Genomic DNA, 16,317 nt, shown 5'->3' with positions numbered 1-16,317 from the left:
CTTCAACTCCCATCCCTCCAACCTCTCAGGAACTCGATCTTCCTGTCTATAAAATGAGCATATTATTGCTCCCACGTTAGGCTGCAAAGGATTAAGGGAAATAGCATCTGTCAGGCCTTTCGGGACATTGCCAAGCACGCAGTAGGCTTTCTGGAACCGCCTGAATACTCTTTCCCTCTCCACTCAGGAGAACCTTGAATGGACGATCACCTACTTGTACCCACTTCATCTCCTTCAGTACTCCTCCACTCCCACCCTACCCCAGTACCCAAGGCCATTGACAATAGAAATGTTGGGGGGAGATGAGACTGTATGGCAGTCCCAGAGGCTCTGAGTTCCATGTTCCCTGCACTTATCAGTGCTTGCCGCCCTGGTCACAGGGACTACAGCTGGGGATGGACAAACATATGGAAGGTGGACCCTGGGTTTGAAGTCTTAGTTCTGGTCCTGGGAGCCAGGGGGCCCTTTACCCTCTCTCTACCCTCTGGGCCCAAATGGCCACACCCCATCTCATGTTGATGTCTATCCCATTTGTATCGCCAGCCCCGAGTTTCAGACTCAAATAGTCACCTGCACTGGGTATTCCCATTGGGTGCCTTGCAGGCATTGCCAACTCAGCAAGCCCAACACATAGGTCTCAGTTTCTGACCCCGAAGTTTCTTCCACTTCTTCATCAGTATGGCAGATGTCTCCACCATCTCCCAGTCTCCCAGACCCCAAATCTGGACCCATTCTTGTCACTTCTCTTCCCTTACCTCCACATGTCCGGTTCATTGGCTGGTACTTTAGACTGAGACTCCAGAATGAACCTGAACCATCCCTTCATTCCCATAGGCCCTGTCACCTGCCACCTGGGTGCTGCTCTGGCCTCCTGTCACCTACACTCTTGCCACGACCATCCCTGCTCCCCTGGTAGTCTCAGAGGGATTCTTTTTTTTTAAGTTTTTATTTATTTATCTTGAGAAAGAGAGCAAGAGAGGGAGGGAGAGAGAGAATCCCAAGCAGGCTCCGCACTGTCAGCACAGAGCCTGACGTGGGGCTTGATCCCATGAAATGTGAGATCATGACCTGAGCCGAAATCAAGAGTCAGATGTTCAACTGACTCAGCCACCCAGGTGCCTCAGGGATTCTTAAATCATAAATCAGATCATGTCCTTTCTCTGCTCAAAGCCATCTCATGGCTCTCATTACCCTTCAAGTAAAACTCACACTCCTCCCCGTAGCCAGGAAACTCCACGTGGTCTTTACCCCTGCCCATCTCCCTTCTCTCTCACTCTGTTCCAGCCACACCAGCTTCCTTGATATTCCTACAATGCACCAGACATGGCCCTACCTCAGGGCCTTTGCACCTGCTCTGCTGTCTTGAATGTCCCTTCCCCATCTCTTCCCATGCCTGGGTCCTTCTCTTCCTTTGGGTCTCAGCTCATGTGTTACTCCTCCAGATGGCACTTTTCCCATCCTGCACCATTCCTGTCTATCATGGGACCTTCCCTGTTTTCCTCATAATTTGCCTTGATGCCTGCTGTGAAGGCTTATTCGTTGCCAACTTTCATGCTAGGAACCATGTCACTCGGTGGAACCTGATGACAAGAGTAGTCCCCAGCATCCAGGAGGTGCCAACAAACACTTGCTTCACAAATTGATTGACATCCCTTTCATATCTTTCCCCTCTGTGGAGCTTTGTACAGTACGAGAGACATCAGATATACCCAGTAAAGACTGGGAATTTATTTGAAGACCAAGCATGGTTGCCCCTGGATTGGGGCTACAGGAGAAGCTCTTGGCGTACGGTGTGAGCAAGTTTGGGCCCCTGGGGATTGCCAGGAGCTCGTTGCCTGGGAGGTGTGTGTGTGTGTGTGTGTGTGTGTGTGTGTGCGTGCACACGCACGCGTGTTTGGTGATAGGTGGGTCTTTTCCTGTGTGTGTGCATGAGGGGGAGGAGTTGTACTTCTCACCAGTCTGTGTACTATCTCCCATTATTTGTCTTTGAATCACTTTTCTCTGTGGACTTCATAGCATGGTAAAGAGAGTTAAACACCGGAAGCCAAGAGAAGAGGCATAGAGGGACAGAGAGTGAGTATGAGTTTGCCAAAGACTTGAATGTAGATGCGTGTAGTAAGAGGAGCCAGGGAAAGAGGGAGCTGCAGAGAAGAGAGAACAAGAGAAACATGGAGGCAGCATGGCATAATTTTTTTTTCTTTTAAGAGAGAGAACACGAGCCGGGAAGAGGGGCAGAAGGAGAGAGAGAGGGAATCTCAAACAGGCTCCATGCTCAGTGTGGAGTCCGATGCGGGGCTTGATCCCATGACCCTGGGCTCATGACCCGAACTGAAATCAAGAGTCGGACGCTCAACGGACCGAGCTACCCAGGTGCCCCAGCATGGTATGATTAAATGGAGGGACGAGATAGCTCAAATAGCTTTGGACTTAGCAGAGCTGTTGGCGGCAGCAAAACGGAACGGTGGGGCTTAAAATTAATTGGATCTGAATGATGAGTTTATCAGAGGCTTTGGCAGATAGAAGGAGGTGGTGTGTGGATAAAAGAGACAGACAACAGGAGAGACCAATGCATATCAACCATATAGAGAGAAAGGTACTGCACATGAACGGATTAAAGGCAAAAAGTTAAGATACACCCAGTAAAGATTGGGAAATCTAATTGCTAAAATTCACCACCTGTGTGTGGTAAAAGCAAAAAAAAAAAAAAAAAAAAAAAAAAGTCTTAGCACACTGGAAATAGAAGTCGATCTCTTTAACTTGGTTTTCTATTAAAAACTTCCAGCAGATATCACATTTGGTGGTGAACATGGAAATGTTCTCTTTAAGATGGGCAGACAAGGCAAGGATGTCAGTTACCATGGTGTCTTGAGATTGCACCGGTCTGCACCATAAGGCAGGAAAAATAAATGAGAGATAAAGAACTGGTAAGGAGGAAATAACAGTGTCTTGCATTTTCTTTACTGCAAAGAAAAAGACTAAGGCTGAAGAATCTTAAATTAAACCCATAGACACAGAAAGCAGATTGGTGGTTTCAAGGGGCTGGGAGAGGGGGGTGAGGAGTGACTGCCAACGGGGATGGGGTTTCTTTTTAGGGTAACAGAAATACGTTATTACTAGATAGAGGTGGTGGTTGCACAACCTTGTGAATGTAAAAAAAGGCCCCTGAATTGTACACTTTAAAATGGTTAAAATGGTACGTTTTGTTATGTGTATTTTACAGCAGTAAAAAAGGAATTTAAAATTAAGATCTCCCTAGATACTCCTGCTCCAGAAGGTGGAGTATAATTCCCTCCCCTTCAGGGTGGGCTGAGCTTAGTGATTTGCTTACAAAGAACAGAACAGGGAAGGAGAAAAATTGTAAGATGAGCGTGGCAGACAGCATCTAACCCTGATGGTCAAAGTTAACAGTCCCTGTGATGTCATGTGGGCATCAGGGACCTCTGGTGACAACGAAGGACCCCCGTCTCTGTGATCTTCCCCTCAAGCCCATAACCCCAGTCTCATAATGAGAAAGCATCAGAAAAACACAAATCAAGTGACTTTCTGCAAAATGCCTGGCAATTACTCTTTAAATGTGTCGAGGTCATGACTAATAAGAAAGACTGAGAAATCACAGCTAGGTGGAGACCAAGGAGATAAGATCATTACATGCGGTGTAGGATCCGGATTGGATCATTGCCTAGGAAGAGAACATTAGTTGGAAAAACTGGGGAAATATAAAGTTTGCGATTTAGTTAATAATAAGCACCAATGTAAATGTTTTACTTTTGACACGTATAACCCTGTAACCACATGTTAGACGTTAACATTAGCACAAACTAGGTAAAGAGTATATACAAACAGTCCGTATCTTTTTACAGCCCAGTGCCTCTGTAACTTTTCTGTATGTCTAAAATTTTTCCAAAATGAAAAGTTTATTTAAAACATTAAGAGCCTCTGTTCAGAAAATGATACCATAAATAGAACGGCAACCAGCCACAAAACTGGAGATCTTTAAACAAGTTTTACAACACGCATTAAACCAACAAAGGGGTTGTGTCTAATACGGATAAAGAACTACACGAGTAGGAAATGACAGTCACGTTTTAAAAAACGGATGAAAGACTGGAGCAAGAATTGCACCCTAAGAAGAAACCAATACTCACAGGAAGAGGTCCCCCTCATGAGCAATCAGAAAGCAGATCAAAACCAAAATGAGGCGCCGCTTCTCCCCCTCCATTTTGGCGTGATCCAAAAACTGAGAGTATTCCAAGTGTTGACAAGGGTGTGGGGCAACTGAATGCTTATACGGTGCTGGTGTGATAGAAATAGTTGGAGCTACGTCAGAAAACACAAGTTGATGTTATCTCGTGAAGCAGAGCACGTGGGTGTCCTATGATCCAGCAGTCTTACTCATCCACCAGCCTACATTTCTGAGAATGATTATAAAAGTTTTTTTTAAAAAAATAAACTCAAAGTGGGGACAATCTTAAGATCTATCAGATGGAAAATAGATAACCAGAGGTATAGTAAATCAAGAGAATACTGTAGAATAGGGAAAGCTGCACATATTACAGTCACGCTTGCAGAAACGTGGATGAAAACCAGCGGCATTGTGTTGAACCCATATGGAACTGCCCAGCTAGATAAGTGGGGAGGGCGGGGAGCAGAGATGTGCTGGGGTCAGGGCTGAGCCAGGGGAAGAGTTGGGAGCTGGGGGAGTCCAGAAGGTAAGTAAAGGGCCAGTGTGGCGGAGTCAGTGAAGGCTTCCTGGAAGAGGGGATGTTCAATCTGGGCGTTGATCGATGAATAGGAGTTTGCCAGTTACACGAGGGAGTGAAGGACAGGATCCAGTCGGAGTGTATGCAAAGATCCACAGCCTGGATGACTTAAATAGTGAAACAGAGACTCAGAGGGAGATCTAGACAGGGAGAGGCAGAGAGACTGAACAGAAAAAAAATGCTCAGAGGGAGACACATGACCGAGAGATGGGGAGAGAAAAAGAGGAACAGAGAGACACAGGGAGAGAAAGAAATAGAGAAGCCGGCAATGAGACAGACGTAGACAGAAACAGAGGAACAGAGATACTCAGGGAAAGCAGAGACAGCAAAGGACTCAAGAGACAGAGAGCCCACAAAGCGACTCCAGCAGAGACGAAAACACGCAGAACCTGTAGGGAACCTGAATGGGGCTGCCCTGTGTCCCTCTGGTCTGGAAGCCCTGGGGACGGGGAGCCCCCACCCGGCTCCGGCCCTTTAAAGCTCCCCCAAGCCTGCAGCGCCCCCGCCCCATCAGGCGTCCCTGGGCTCCGCCCGCCAGCTCCACATCAGCACCACGTCAGGAGCTGTCCGCACCCCCGGTGCTGAACCAAGATGGCCGGCGGCGGAGGCCGGGCCCCGGCGTGAGCTGAGCGCGGGCTGCAGCCCCGGCCATGCCCCAGCCCAGTGGCCGCTAAGCTCCACCTGACAGAGCCGGCCCGCCGGCGACCCCGGAGACATGTCTCTACTTTGCGTTGGAGGTAGGAGGCGAGGCTGCGAGGCTGGGGACCGGTGTGGACCCGGACCGGGCTCGGGGTCCGTGTGGATGCGGCTGGACTCCTGAGGGGGTGACCCGAGTACACGAGACTGGACTTTTGAGAGGGTGGCCCTTGTAGACGCGTCAGGGAGCCGAAGAGGGTGATCCAGGTAGAGGTAGCTGCGTTCTCAGAGGGTCCTAGTGGCCGCTGCTGGGGGTCGTACGGACATGGCTGAATGCGGAGGCCCGCGTGGACGCCAGCCGGGATCCGGGGCTCTATCTGGAGACAGTCTAGATGGGGAGTCTATGTAGACCAGGTTACTAAGTGTGGAAGGGGCTGGGCTGGGTAGTTCGAATGAATCCTGTAGGGTACTTGGAGGGAGTCTTGCGCCGGTGGGCTGGGCTGTGGGTTCTCAGGGACGTGGGCTGGGCTCGGAATTCGAAAAGGAGTGCAGAGAGGAGGGGTCTCCAAGCCCTGAGCATGTAAGATTTGGGTAAGGGGGCTTGCCCGGGCGACCTCTAGGAATCCCTCAGCTTTGGGTGTGAAGAGGCCGGGGTCGGGGCTAGGGAGACCCTTCCGTAGGTCCTGAGAGGCTTGTGACTGGTGTCTGGGGACACATTTCCCCGCTAACTCTTTGGACTCTCCAGTGGGGGCTGGGGGAATCGCCTGAGGGTCTCCTCACTCCCTGCCCCCTCCAGCACTCCAGAACGCCTAACCGGCTTCCCCCATTGGAAGCTGACCCCTTGAGGGTGCAGTGCCGGCCTGCACCCCTCCCGACATCCTCACCTCACCCACTTTGCGCCGAATGGAGGGAGGGAGAAGTGGGGTGGAGCTATTTTGGGGCTCGAACGCCATCTGCACGGAGGCCCACGCCCAGGCCCACGCTCTGCGTTGGGGTGGGGAGGGAAGGAAAGAGACACAGGAGGGGCATGATCGCTGTCCCCCACTTCTGAGGTTGGGGTAGGGGTGAAGAGAGCCCACCAGGACTCAGGCATCCCGGGCATTCCTGCTGAGAACTCAAGCTCTGGGAGACCTTGGATGGTGGGGTTGGTGGTGAACAGGGGCTCAAGGCTTATAGAGGTCTCAACCTTGGGTTTCAAGGACTGGGGTCCATCTCCCTCACTCACACCTACTCCCTCCAAGAAGGCTGAGGTCTCGGAAGGAGTGTGTTGGTGAGGCCTGAGATGTTAGGCTTTGGGAGATCTTAGACAGCGGGGAGTGTGTGGGGGGTGTGTGTGCGTGTGTGTGTGTGTGTGTGAGAGAGAGAGAGAGAGAGAGAGAGAGAGCGAGAGAGCGCGAGCACTGAACCCCGGTCTCCACCTGGACCCCAGTGAACAGGCCCAGAGCCGGGAACCGCCCCCCGTCGCCCCTCCCCCTTCTTCCCCTCCCCCTCCGTCGCTCCATTCACAAACCCTGCCCCGCCCGCCCGCTCCCTGCCGCGGCGGCTTCCAGAGTGCTGTCGCGCGGGGCTGGGCAGGCGTGGACGCGGGTGTTCTTAAAGGGACAAGGACCTCCTTTCCCAGGTCGTTCCCTACCGTGGCTGATGGTGGCCCAAGGGCCCATAAGACTGAAAGCCAACTACCCCCTGGCCTATGGAGTTAGGGGAGTGGGGAAGTGGAGGAGACCCCCTGACTCTGACTAAAGGAAAGGCGGAGGTGAACGTCCAAACCCCTATTGGCCTCTCCCCTTCCTCTAAGTTGCCCAGCAGTGGGGCCGGGGGGGGGGGCTGGCACTGGAGGAGGGGGCCAATTGGTGTGTTATTCCTGCTCCCTGCCTCACATCCTCCAAGTTGGGTTCCTCTGGAAGGTTTGCCTAGTTGTGTGTGTGTGTGTGGGGGGGGGGGAATCTCACCCTTGACTCTGACGCAAACTGGAGGCTGGGCTGTGGGGGTGGTGTGAAGAGGGGTGAGGCTTCCAGAAACGGAGGCCTGGGGGAAGAGTTGTGTTGGATGATTCTGTGGAACTTACAGGAAGGGAATCACCAGTAGAGTGGAGGGGTGTTGCTGGGAGGGGCAAGGCTCAGGGTGGGGTGGGGAGTAAAACCCTGAGATGTACGGGGAATGGAATAATGCAGAGGGGGAGACCAAGAGAAGTGGAGAGGGGTGAAATGCTGGGAGGGGTGGGAGTGATGCCCGCTGGGGCTGAGGGGGTCAATGAAAAGGGAGAGGGGGCAAGGCAGCAGTGGAGCTGGGCTGGGAGGGTTTTCCACGGGTTTGAACGCATCCTTGGAGTTGAGGAAATAGCTGTACCCCCAACCGGGAGCCCACTCATGTTTGCCCATATCTATACACACACGCACTGGAACGTTCATACACAGACTCACCCGGTGTGGACAGAAATGCCCAGGACCCACCAAGATTGCACGAAGACCACCTATGAATGCACACTCACTCGTGGACGCGTGTGCACATTCATGTGTGTGTGTGTGTAAACACACATATGTATATGGGACACAGCCACTCTGCCATGTACACATGGTCCCCAAAATATAGGCATGTGTGTCCACGTGCATGTATGCACACACGGATGTATCCAAACATGTGTGATGCGGGTTCACAACATCCATGTCACATAGAGGTCAACCCATGCCCTGACACACAGGCCTGTACCTACGTATACCTGTTAGGGCTCCAATCCCAAGAAACACACACATGTACACATACCAAAGCCACATGCATGATGACGCTTGTCTGGACATTCAAAGCAGCCCCTTTGAACAGACGAATGATGATTCACAAAATACACTTATGTGTGGACACACAAGTAAGCAAATGCACGTTCCATATAACAGTGTAACACACACACACACACACACCACAACATAGGTGTCTAATTAACACATCACCTGCAAGCCCGCAGATACCTAAACTCACACATACCGGCATTTCGCCATCCTGACACATATGTGCACATCATCACCTGCATTCAGGTGGTACACATAAGCACGTGTCCCTCCACGCATACACGTACACCCATGTACGTACGCCTGCCTTCCCTGGTAACTTGAGCAAATGCACATGCAAACACACACAAATGTAAACTCTTGCGTACTTATCTGACGCCAACATACAGGAGACCATCTTGTTCAGGTCTTGCCTTTGGCCCCCCCTCATTTCTTTATCTATCTATATGGAGTCCCGCTGCCGCCCCAACCCCATCCACTTGGTAGGGCTTGGCAGAGTCCTGAGTCTGCAAAGGAACCTTGCTCCTTCACGAATTCATTCATATATTTATTCAGCAAGCATTTGTTGAACACCTACTATATGGTAGGCACCGTTCCTGGAGACCCAGCACTATTCCTGGCCTCAGGCTGGTGCGGTCAGAGTGGGAGGGAAAGGGAAGGGCTGAGGGAGGCAGGGAAGGTAGGATCCAGAGCTCTCTCCCTTTAGGAAGCATGCTTTTACCTCCCCCCCACCCCCGACCCTCAACATTCGCCTGGGTCTCAGAAGATGAGGGGGAGCTAAGCAGAAGGGACATGGTGCTCTAGGTGGAAGGAATAGCACGTGCAAAATCATGGTGGTGGGGATTCAGTTCTAGACCTTCTTATGTGCCTTACAGCATTTGGCCAGGCCACTCAGTGGTTTTAAAGTCTCCAGAAATAGTTGGTGAATGAATATTGCATACAATTAGCAAATGCGTACATGAGTGAGTTTGCCTCAAAACTAATAATATCAACAATAAGCCCCGTTTATCCGGCATTCTGTAAGTACGGTGTTGAGGACTTTTATGCCCATTGCCCTCTTTAATCCTTACAGATATCCATTTTACAGATAAGGAAAACTGAGGCTCAGGGAGGTTCGACAACTTGCTTAGTGCCACAGAGTTAGAGATGTAGCTGTCTGACTCCACAGCCTACTGGGAATTCAGGGTGAAGGTTGAACCTCTTCTTGGAAGAAGACTAACCCTCCCTTTCATGGGGTGAGAGTCTGTCCTGGGATCACCATCTTCCTTCACTCACTCGATAAAGAGACATGTCATTATCTCCCCCATTCATTGTGGCCTCTCCCCCTGCTTCTCTCCCAGGAAGCCCTCACAAACCCCTCTTCCCCTGGCTGCCCTATTTCTGATGACCACCTAGCCAGGGGAGGTTGTCTCTGGGTCTTTGCTCTCACTATAATCATAGGATGCCCTCCAGGGTTGGCTCTGATTCATCTTCAGGGCTGCAGTCTTAGCCCCTCTCCTAACCCGTGCCCCACTTTCCTCCCACATACAATGGGCTTACTCTGTGAGTGCCAACTGGGACATCCCTAGTCCAACAGGCCTAGGTTTGAACCCTTAAATCCACCGCTTCCTGGAAAGTCCTGTATCCTCTTCATTCCTCAGCGTGCCCATCTGTAGAATGGGCACACTAATCGCACCCACTGCCTAGGTTTGCTAGAACTCTCCAGTGAGATGAGGCACACAGAGCCCTTGGCATGCTGCCTGGCCTGTGGAAAAGTTCCGTAAGTGTGAGCCAATGACAGGAAAAATCAATGATGGTGTTTTTATTAATGGGGACTAAAAGCCTTCGGGAAGGAGGTCCGTGGGTGTAGGACGTTTCCTGAGAGCTCACTGCGTTCTCAGGCCTGAGGAGGGCTCAGTAGTACACAGGGGGTAAAAAGGCGTGCCAAGTTCATTGGAGGTAAAACCAGGGAAAGGGGTTCAGCACCCTGGACAGAGCAGGGACAGAGCGTGCCACACCGCGGACGGCGCCCGCCTGCGACGAGGGGGCAGATCTCACCACAGGGCTGCTGGAGGAGGAAATTATGTCATTATTTCATTGAACACTATTTAATGAGCACCTACTATATGTCAGGCCTAGTTCTAAGTGGCAGTGGGTAAAAAACACAGAAATCTCTGTCGAGGTTCTTGGTGTGTTTTTTTTACACTGAAATCTCCACTTGGGCTCTGGCTTATTTCCGTTAATGGAAGGTAGGAGTCCTCTCTCCCAGATGAAAGCCAGTGGGGCCAGTGTCCTTATCACAAAACTCATATAGGCCGTTGGCATCACGTATAAAACCGCCAAATATCTCAAGATGAGTTTCTGAATTCTTTATGCTTCCCTTCCCTCCTACTCCATCTTGTAGTGTTTGCCAACACCCAGTGAGCATGTTCTGAAGGGAGCTTCCTGATGCTTCCCTTGATGGTTGGGGTCCAACGCTTCCGCCGCCCCCACCCCAGGCCTGGCAAGTCAAGGAGGAGGTGCCCCTCAATTCCCGGGTTGTCCAGACCGGGGGCACACTTAGAATCCAACCAAATAATACAAATAGTAATGATGCTGGTGAGAGTAATAATAAAAACAGTAGCAAAGGCAGTATAATAATGCCGATTCTAATAATGACTAAAAAGAAAGGGGCGCAGGAGGAGGAGGGAGAAAGAGGGGAGGAGGAAGGGGAGAAGGCCCTACTTCGCTCCATTTCCTAGATGCAGAGCCTGGCGGCGCCTATGGAAGTCCTGAAGCCTGAGCCCCTGTGCCTACCTTCCCGGGTTCTGCCCTGGCCAGCATCTGCCTGTGTAACCACATTAATCAGTCAGGGCTGATGGGGTCCCCAAGGGCCGCGCAGGCTGCTGACCGTCGTGACACGGTGTCTCCCCAGCCTCCTGTCAGAGGGGCCAGCAGTGTGCACCTCCCCCAGCCGTCACTCCCAGCTGTCGCGTCGCCCACGCCCTCTGTGCTCACTTTATAAATAGCCTTGTGCGTGTGACCAGGAGCTCGCGGGGAGGGGTGGCGCTTCCGCCCCGCTGACCCCGATACTGCAGCGAGGGGGGTTGGGAGGGAGTGGCCGGGCAGAGACGTGATGACTACGGTGGTGAAGGCGACAGTGACTGGGACCGGTGGTGAAGGCGACAGTGACTGGGACCGTTTACTGAGGGGGAAAGACAGAAGGACCTAGACTTGGTTCCTGCCCTGAGACCCCTCCCTCCCTTTGAGGCCTCTCCTCCTCTGAGCCCCTCCCCTGATGACATCGCTTCTCTGCCTTCCTGAGTCCCCCTTCCCCACCAAGACCTTCCTCCAGCTCTCGAGCTTCCTTTCCTAGTCCTCTCCCCTGCACCCCTTACCCTATACCCCATGCCCCCCTGAGTCCTTCTCCCCACTCTGAGCCCCTTCCTTGATTCCCACCCCCCACCATGTTTCTTTCTGAGCCCCACCCCCGAATCTCCCCCTCCTGCCTCTGAGTTCTCAGTAAGGAATATACAGTGATGTCCTCATCCCGGACTCACTCAAGGGTCCTGGAGGCCAGAGCCTGGCCACAGCTTTCGGGGCTAGAGCCTTCTAGCAATCTGTCCACTGCTGGTGGGCCCCAACTGAGCTCATCACCCTCCGGCCCACTGAGGGTTAAGGGGGAAGAATGTGGGTAGTCTGAGGGAGAGGGGACAAGAGAGACAGAGACAGTCAGATGGGGGAGAAGGGGAGGAAGAGAAACAGAACCAGGAGAATGGAGACAGGGAGAGTCACCCCATCCCCGCCCAGGAAGAGAGGATGAAGGACAAACTTTGGATGACTGGCCTCTTCTCTGAGCTCTATCCCCGGTGAGGGGACCCAGAGCGGGATCTGCGGGCCAGGCCAGGCTAGACACCAATCAGCCCCTCAGATCCCCCTCCAACCCATCTCTCCCCACTCTGCCTCTCCTTCTCGCTGGCCCTCCCTAGTGGACATTTGTGTGTCTCCCTCTTTCTGCGTCTCTGTCTCTGACTCTCATGACTTGTTATCTACCCCCCTTCCTCCTCTCTCCTTTTCTTCCTTCCGCCAGGCTGATCCCTCCGTGCGTGCCCCTTCCTCAGCCTCTGTCTGTGTCCCTCTCCGTCCTTCCTCCCTGCCTGGCCCCTGCCTCTGCACCATCACTGCTCCGCCCTTCCCAATCAACAGGAGTGCAAGCAGGGGGTCCCCTAGGAAGGACACCTGCGGCTCCTGCTCTGGGTCCCTTTTTACAGACCAGGGGCAGAGCTCAGAGAGCTCAGAGAGGGCACCCTCCTAAGGGTCCCTGAGCTTCACTCAGCCCCAGGGGTGAGGAGCTGGGTGATTGAGCTCCCTGTGGGCTGAGTGGGGCTGAGGGTACAAGAAGGGGGCAGTGGGGCAGGAGCTGAGCATGTACTCAAGAGAGGGGCCTTTGCCCATGCCGTTACGTGTCTTGAATGGGAAGGTGAGGAAGACAGGACACGGTGACTGATTTGGGGTGTGGGACAAAGAGAGACAGAGACGCAGAGATAAAATACAGCAGGAGACAGAGAGACAGAGAGAAAGCCAGATCTAGAAAACCAGAAAGAGAGAGATGGAGTAAGCCCAGAGAAGGGGGTTCACCTGCCCGGGTTCACACAGCACCATAGGCTGAACCTGACTCCACCTGACTCCGTGCTGAACCAGTGCTCGCCTCTCCCAAGGTCCAGCCGAGGGCTCCTTCCGCACTTCAACCTGCCAAACCCAAACCCAGGGGTGTTGAGTACGAGGCACAGCCCATCTGCATTTGAAGTTTGGTGGGGGGTGGGCAGTAGTATAGGAAGGTGATCATTCTCCCTCCTGCTCTGCGACTCTGGGGGGTTCGCTGTGCTTCTGGACGTCAATCCCCCGCCCCCGCAGCCCCCACCCCTCCACCCGCCTGCACCGTCTGTCTGTGACAGGAACAAACAGTATTTACTGACAAGTGTTTAAAACCACTCCACACTTCCCCCCCCCCCTTGATGGGAATTCTCCCTTCATTGGTATCTTTTGGATGCTTTTGCAAGACAGAAATTCAAGCGATGTGGACAGAGATACGACCCCAAGATGGGAGGTCATGGCATTTGCCCACAAAAGGGCTGAACTTGGCTCTCAGAATAAAAGAAAGAATAGCAAGCCGCGCAACTTTGTTTCTAGGAATTTATCCTTCGACTCGCTTGCGCACACTCTTCAGTCCGTCCTGAGAGACAGCAAATTTCTACAGAGGGTGTCGAATGCTGCCATTGGCGTAGGAAGTAAAATAACGCACACGTGCACACGGCTGCTGGATCACAGACTGTGTGCCTGTAGCCCTGGAAGGAGCCGGTAGTGTGGACTGCACAAGGCGGGGACTGTGGGGCCTGGGGTGGGAAGAGCCTTGTTCTCGTCGCGTACCAATCTCTGGGGCGCCTTGGATTTTGCAAAATGTGCGTGTATTGCCCGTGGGAACCACAACGTACATCGAAAAGCAACAAGGGAAAAGGATGGGGGAAAACAGGAGGAAGGGCTCAGTGGGGAAGCAGGGTTTGGGTGGAGATACAGAGTGGGTGGCGGGGAAGGATGTCGGGGGCAGCTGCAGGGTGTGAGAGATGTTGAATGTAAGTTCCGTATCCCGCGAGAAGAGCCAGGGAAGAGTGGAACTGCTTTGACTCCCTTGGGACTGTGGGGTTACGTGAAACACGGAGAGACTGGACCACCTGGGACCCGACACATATTTGGGTTTCACGTTTCGTCGGCGGGTTGGGCTGGACAAGCCGCAACAACCTCCCGGCGGGGGTTCGGATGTCTCTCTGTGCACTAAGGAGCCAGGTCTCTGGGCGGTTCTGTGCGACATCGCCCAGTCCCGTTTGAACATGAGACCTCAACCCCGGGGGGGCATTTGGTAGGACAGACTGAGCTGGATAATTGGGGGAGAAGCCTCACTGGCCTGACAGGGGGATGGGGGTCACTGGAGATCGCCTTTCTCCTCTCTCCCCACCTCTCTTCCTCCCTAACTGGTCTCTCACTGCTGCAATCCTGGAGGGCTTCCTGTGGGAGGCCTCTCCTGTGCCCTGTCCAGCTCCTTCTTTTGAATCCCTTTCAATTGTGGGGAAAGGCACAGCCAGAGGTGGGGGAGATCTGGGGGGGAGTTTGATGGGGAGGGAAAGGGGGCAGAAACTGCTCCCAGGGTCCAAATTTCCTTCAACCCTGAGGTCTGCCTGTGCTCATCTGTCTGATGGCTTCTCTCTCCCTCTCATCCCTGCCTCCCTCCTCTCCTTCCTGTTTCACCTCTTCTTGTCTCTGTCTCTGATTTCCTCTCTCTCTCTCTCTCTCTCTCTCTCTCTCGTTTTTGTTTTCTGTTTGATCTCTCCATCGGTCCCTTTTGCTCTCTGTCTCTGCCTTTCTTTGTCTCTGTTTCTGCGTCCCTGTCCTCTCTGCCTGTCTTGTTCTATTTCCATCTCGGTGTCTTTGTCTCTCTCTTCTCCCCACCTCTCTCCCCATCTCCTTTCCCTATCTCTGTCTCTCTCCACAGTCAAAAAAGCCAAGTTTGATGGTGCCCAAGGTAAGTGGCCTCTATTCCTGCCCTGTCCTGTGTCGTCTGTCTGTCTGTCTGTGTCTTGGAGACATAGGGGAGGGGGTCGGAGCCAGCGACAGGGGACTTGGGCTGCCTGTCTGCTGAGCATCACAGAGTCTCAGACCTGGCTTGTGATCCCAGAGTCTCCCCAGCCATCCCCTGGAGAATCCAGTGGAGGTGGGGCTCACCCTGAGCCAACAGCCCTTCCCAGGATCCTAAGAGACAGGCTGGGACTCCTAGATCAGGCTACAGGTGGGAAAAGTGAGGCTCGGAGAGGCGAAGGGAATTTCTTATTGTCATTTAAACAAAATATTTTTTAATGTTTACTTATTTCTGAGACTGAGAGAGACAGAGCATGAGTGGGGGAGGGGCAGAGAGAGAGGGAGACACAGAATCCGAAGCAAGTTCCAGGCTCTGAGCTGTCAGCACAGAGCCCGACGTGGGGCTCGAACCCACAAATTGTGAGATCATGACCTGAGCCGAAGTCGGTCGCTCAACTGACTGAGCCACCCAGGCGCCCCTTACTGTCATTTTTGTTCCCCTCTCCAGGGCCTCAGTCCTCCCATCTGAAAAACCAAAGCTATTGAACGTAGTCATTTCTAAGCAGCTAGATTAGGCACCCCCAAATCCCACAAGGCCCTTCCCTTATGCTCTGAGGGACTGGGGCAGGGGAGGGGCTCTGGGGGTCAGCCTGGGCTGTAGGCACAGAAACAGCTCCGTCTATTGGACCTGGTGATTGGACCGTGGCCCCAAGCACACGGAGACCCCGGGGGATTATAAGAGGGTCGTCTGGAGCTTGGGAAGGGGCATGGGGACTCCCTGGGCCCCTGTGCTGACCCCTGCTCTCACCACTGCAGAGAAATTCAACACGTATGTGACCCTGAAGGTGCAAAATGTCAAGAGCACGACCATCGCGGTGCGGGGCAGCCAGCCCAGCTGGGAACAGGATTTCATGTTGTGAGTCTGCAGTGACTGAGTTAGCAGGGCCTGTCGCCTCGCTTGCTGGTCCCACAGAGCGAGCCGGACACCCGGGTGTTGTCTGGGACTCCGCTCCCTCCTCCCGCGGCCCCGCGGCCAGCCATCGGCTTAGCCTCTTGATCTCCGTGGCCACCAGCCAAGTCCCCGCTGCCCGCCAGCCTCCGCCCCTGGCCTCCTGCTGCTGCCCGCCTCCTGCCTCCCGGCAATCTGTTCTCCTCCAGGCAGCCAGGGGGATATTTTTAAAACTGCAAATCACATCCTGTCACTCTCTAAACTTGCCCGTGGCTCATGGTTTGTGAACCTCAGAACAAAACCCACACTCTTCTCCCTAGCACCCCCTTTCCCGGCCCGGCCCCTGTGATCTCCTGCCAGTATCTGCCTCCATCTCTTCTGGCTCAGCTTGTTCCTGCCCCAGGGCCTTTGCACTTGCTTTTCTCTCCTCTCCCCCACCGCTCCCACCGGACCTGGCAGGCTCCATCTTGTCCTTTGGGTCTCACCGGTGTCACCTCCTCAGGGAAGCCCTCCCCGACCACAGCCCCAAGCTTCAGTTGGAGGGCAGTTTCAGGTCTAGCCACCAAGTGTTATTTTAGTCATTTGTGTGATTTCTTTTCCTTTTTAA

At 53.3% G+C, this 16,317-nt stretch overlaps 1 protein-coding gene across 1 annotated transcript in view; it reads left to right on the top strand.

Moving 5' to 3' along the window:
* Positions 1-11,270: 11,270 nt before the first annotated feature.
* UNC13A (unc-13 homolog A) overlaps positions 11,271-16,317 on the top strand; it is a 52,887-nt gene continuing 47,840 nt past the window's right edge. Inside the window, 3 exon segments of the mRNA XM_042977060.1 lie at positions 11,271-11,322; positions 14,679-14,708; positions 15,578-15,677. Of these exon segments, the coding sequence (XP_042832994.1) occupies positions 11,271-11,322; positions 14,679-14,708; positions 15,578-15,677 (182 nt within the window).

Source organism: Panthera tigris, chromosome A2 (genome assembly GCF_018350195.1).
Source record: "Panthera tigris isolate Pti1 chromosome A2, P.tigris_Pti1_mat1.1, whole genome shotgun sequence".
Lineage (NCBI taxonomy): Eukaryota > Metazoa > Chordata > Mammalia > Carnivora > Felidae > Panthera > Panthera tigris.
This window is presented reverse-complemented; position numbering and strand designations above follow the sequence as displayed.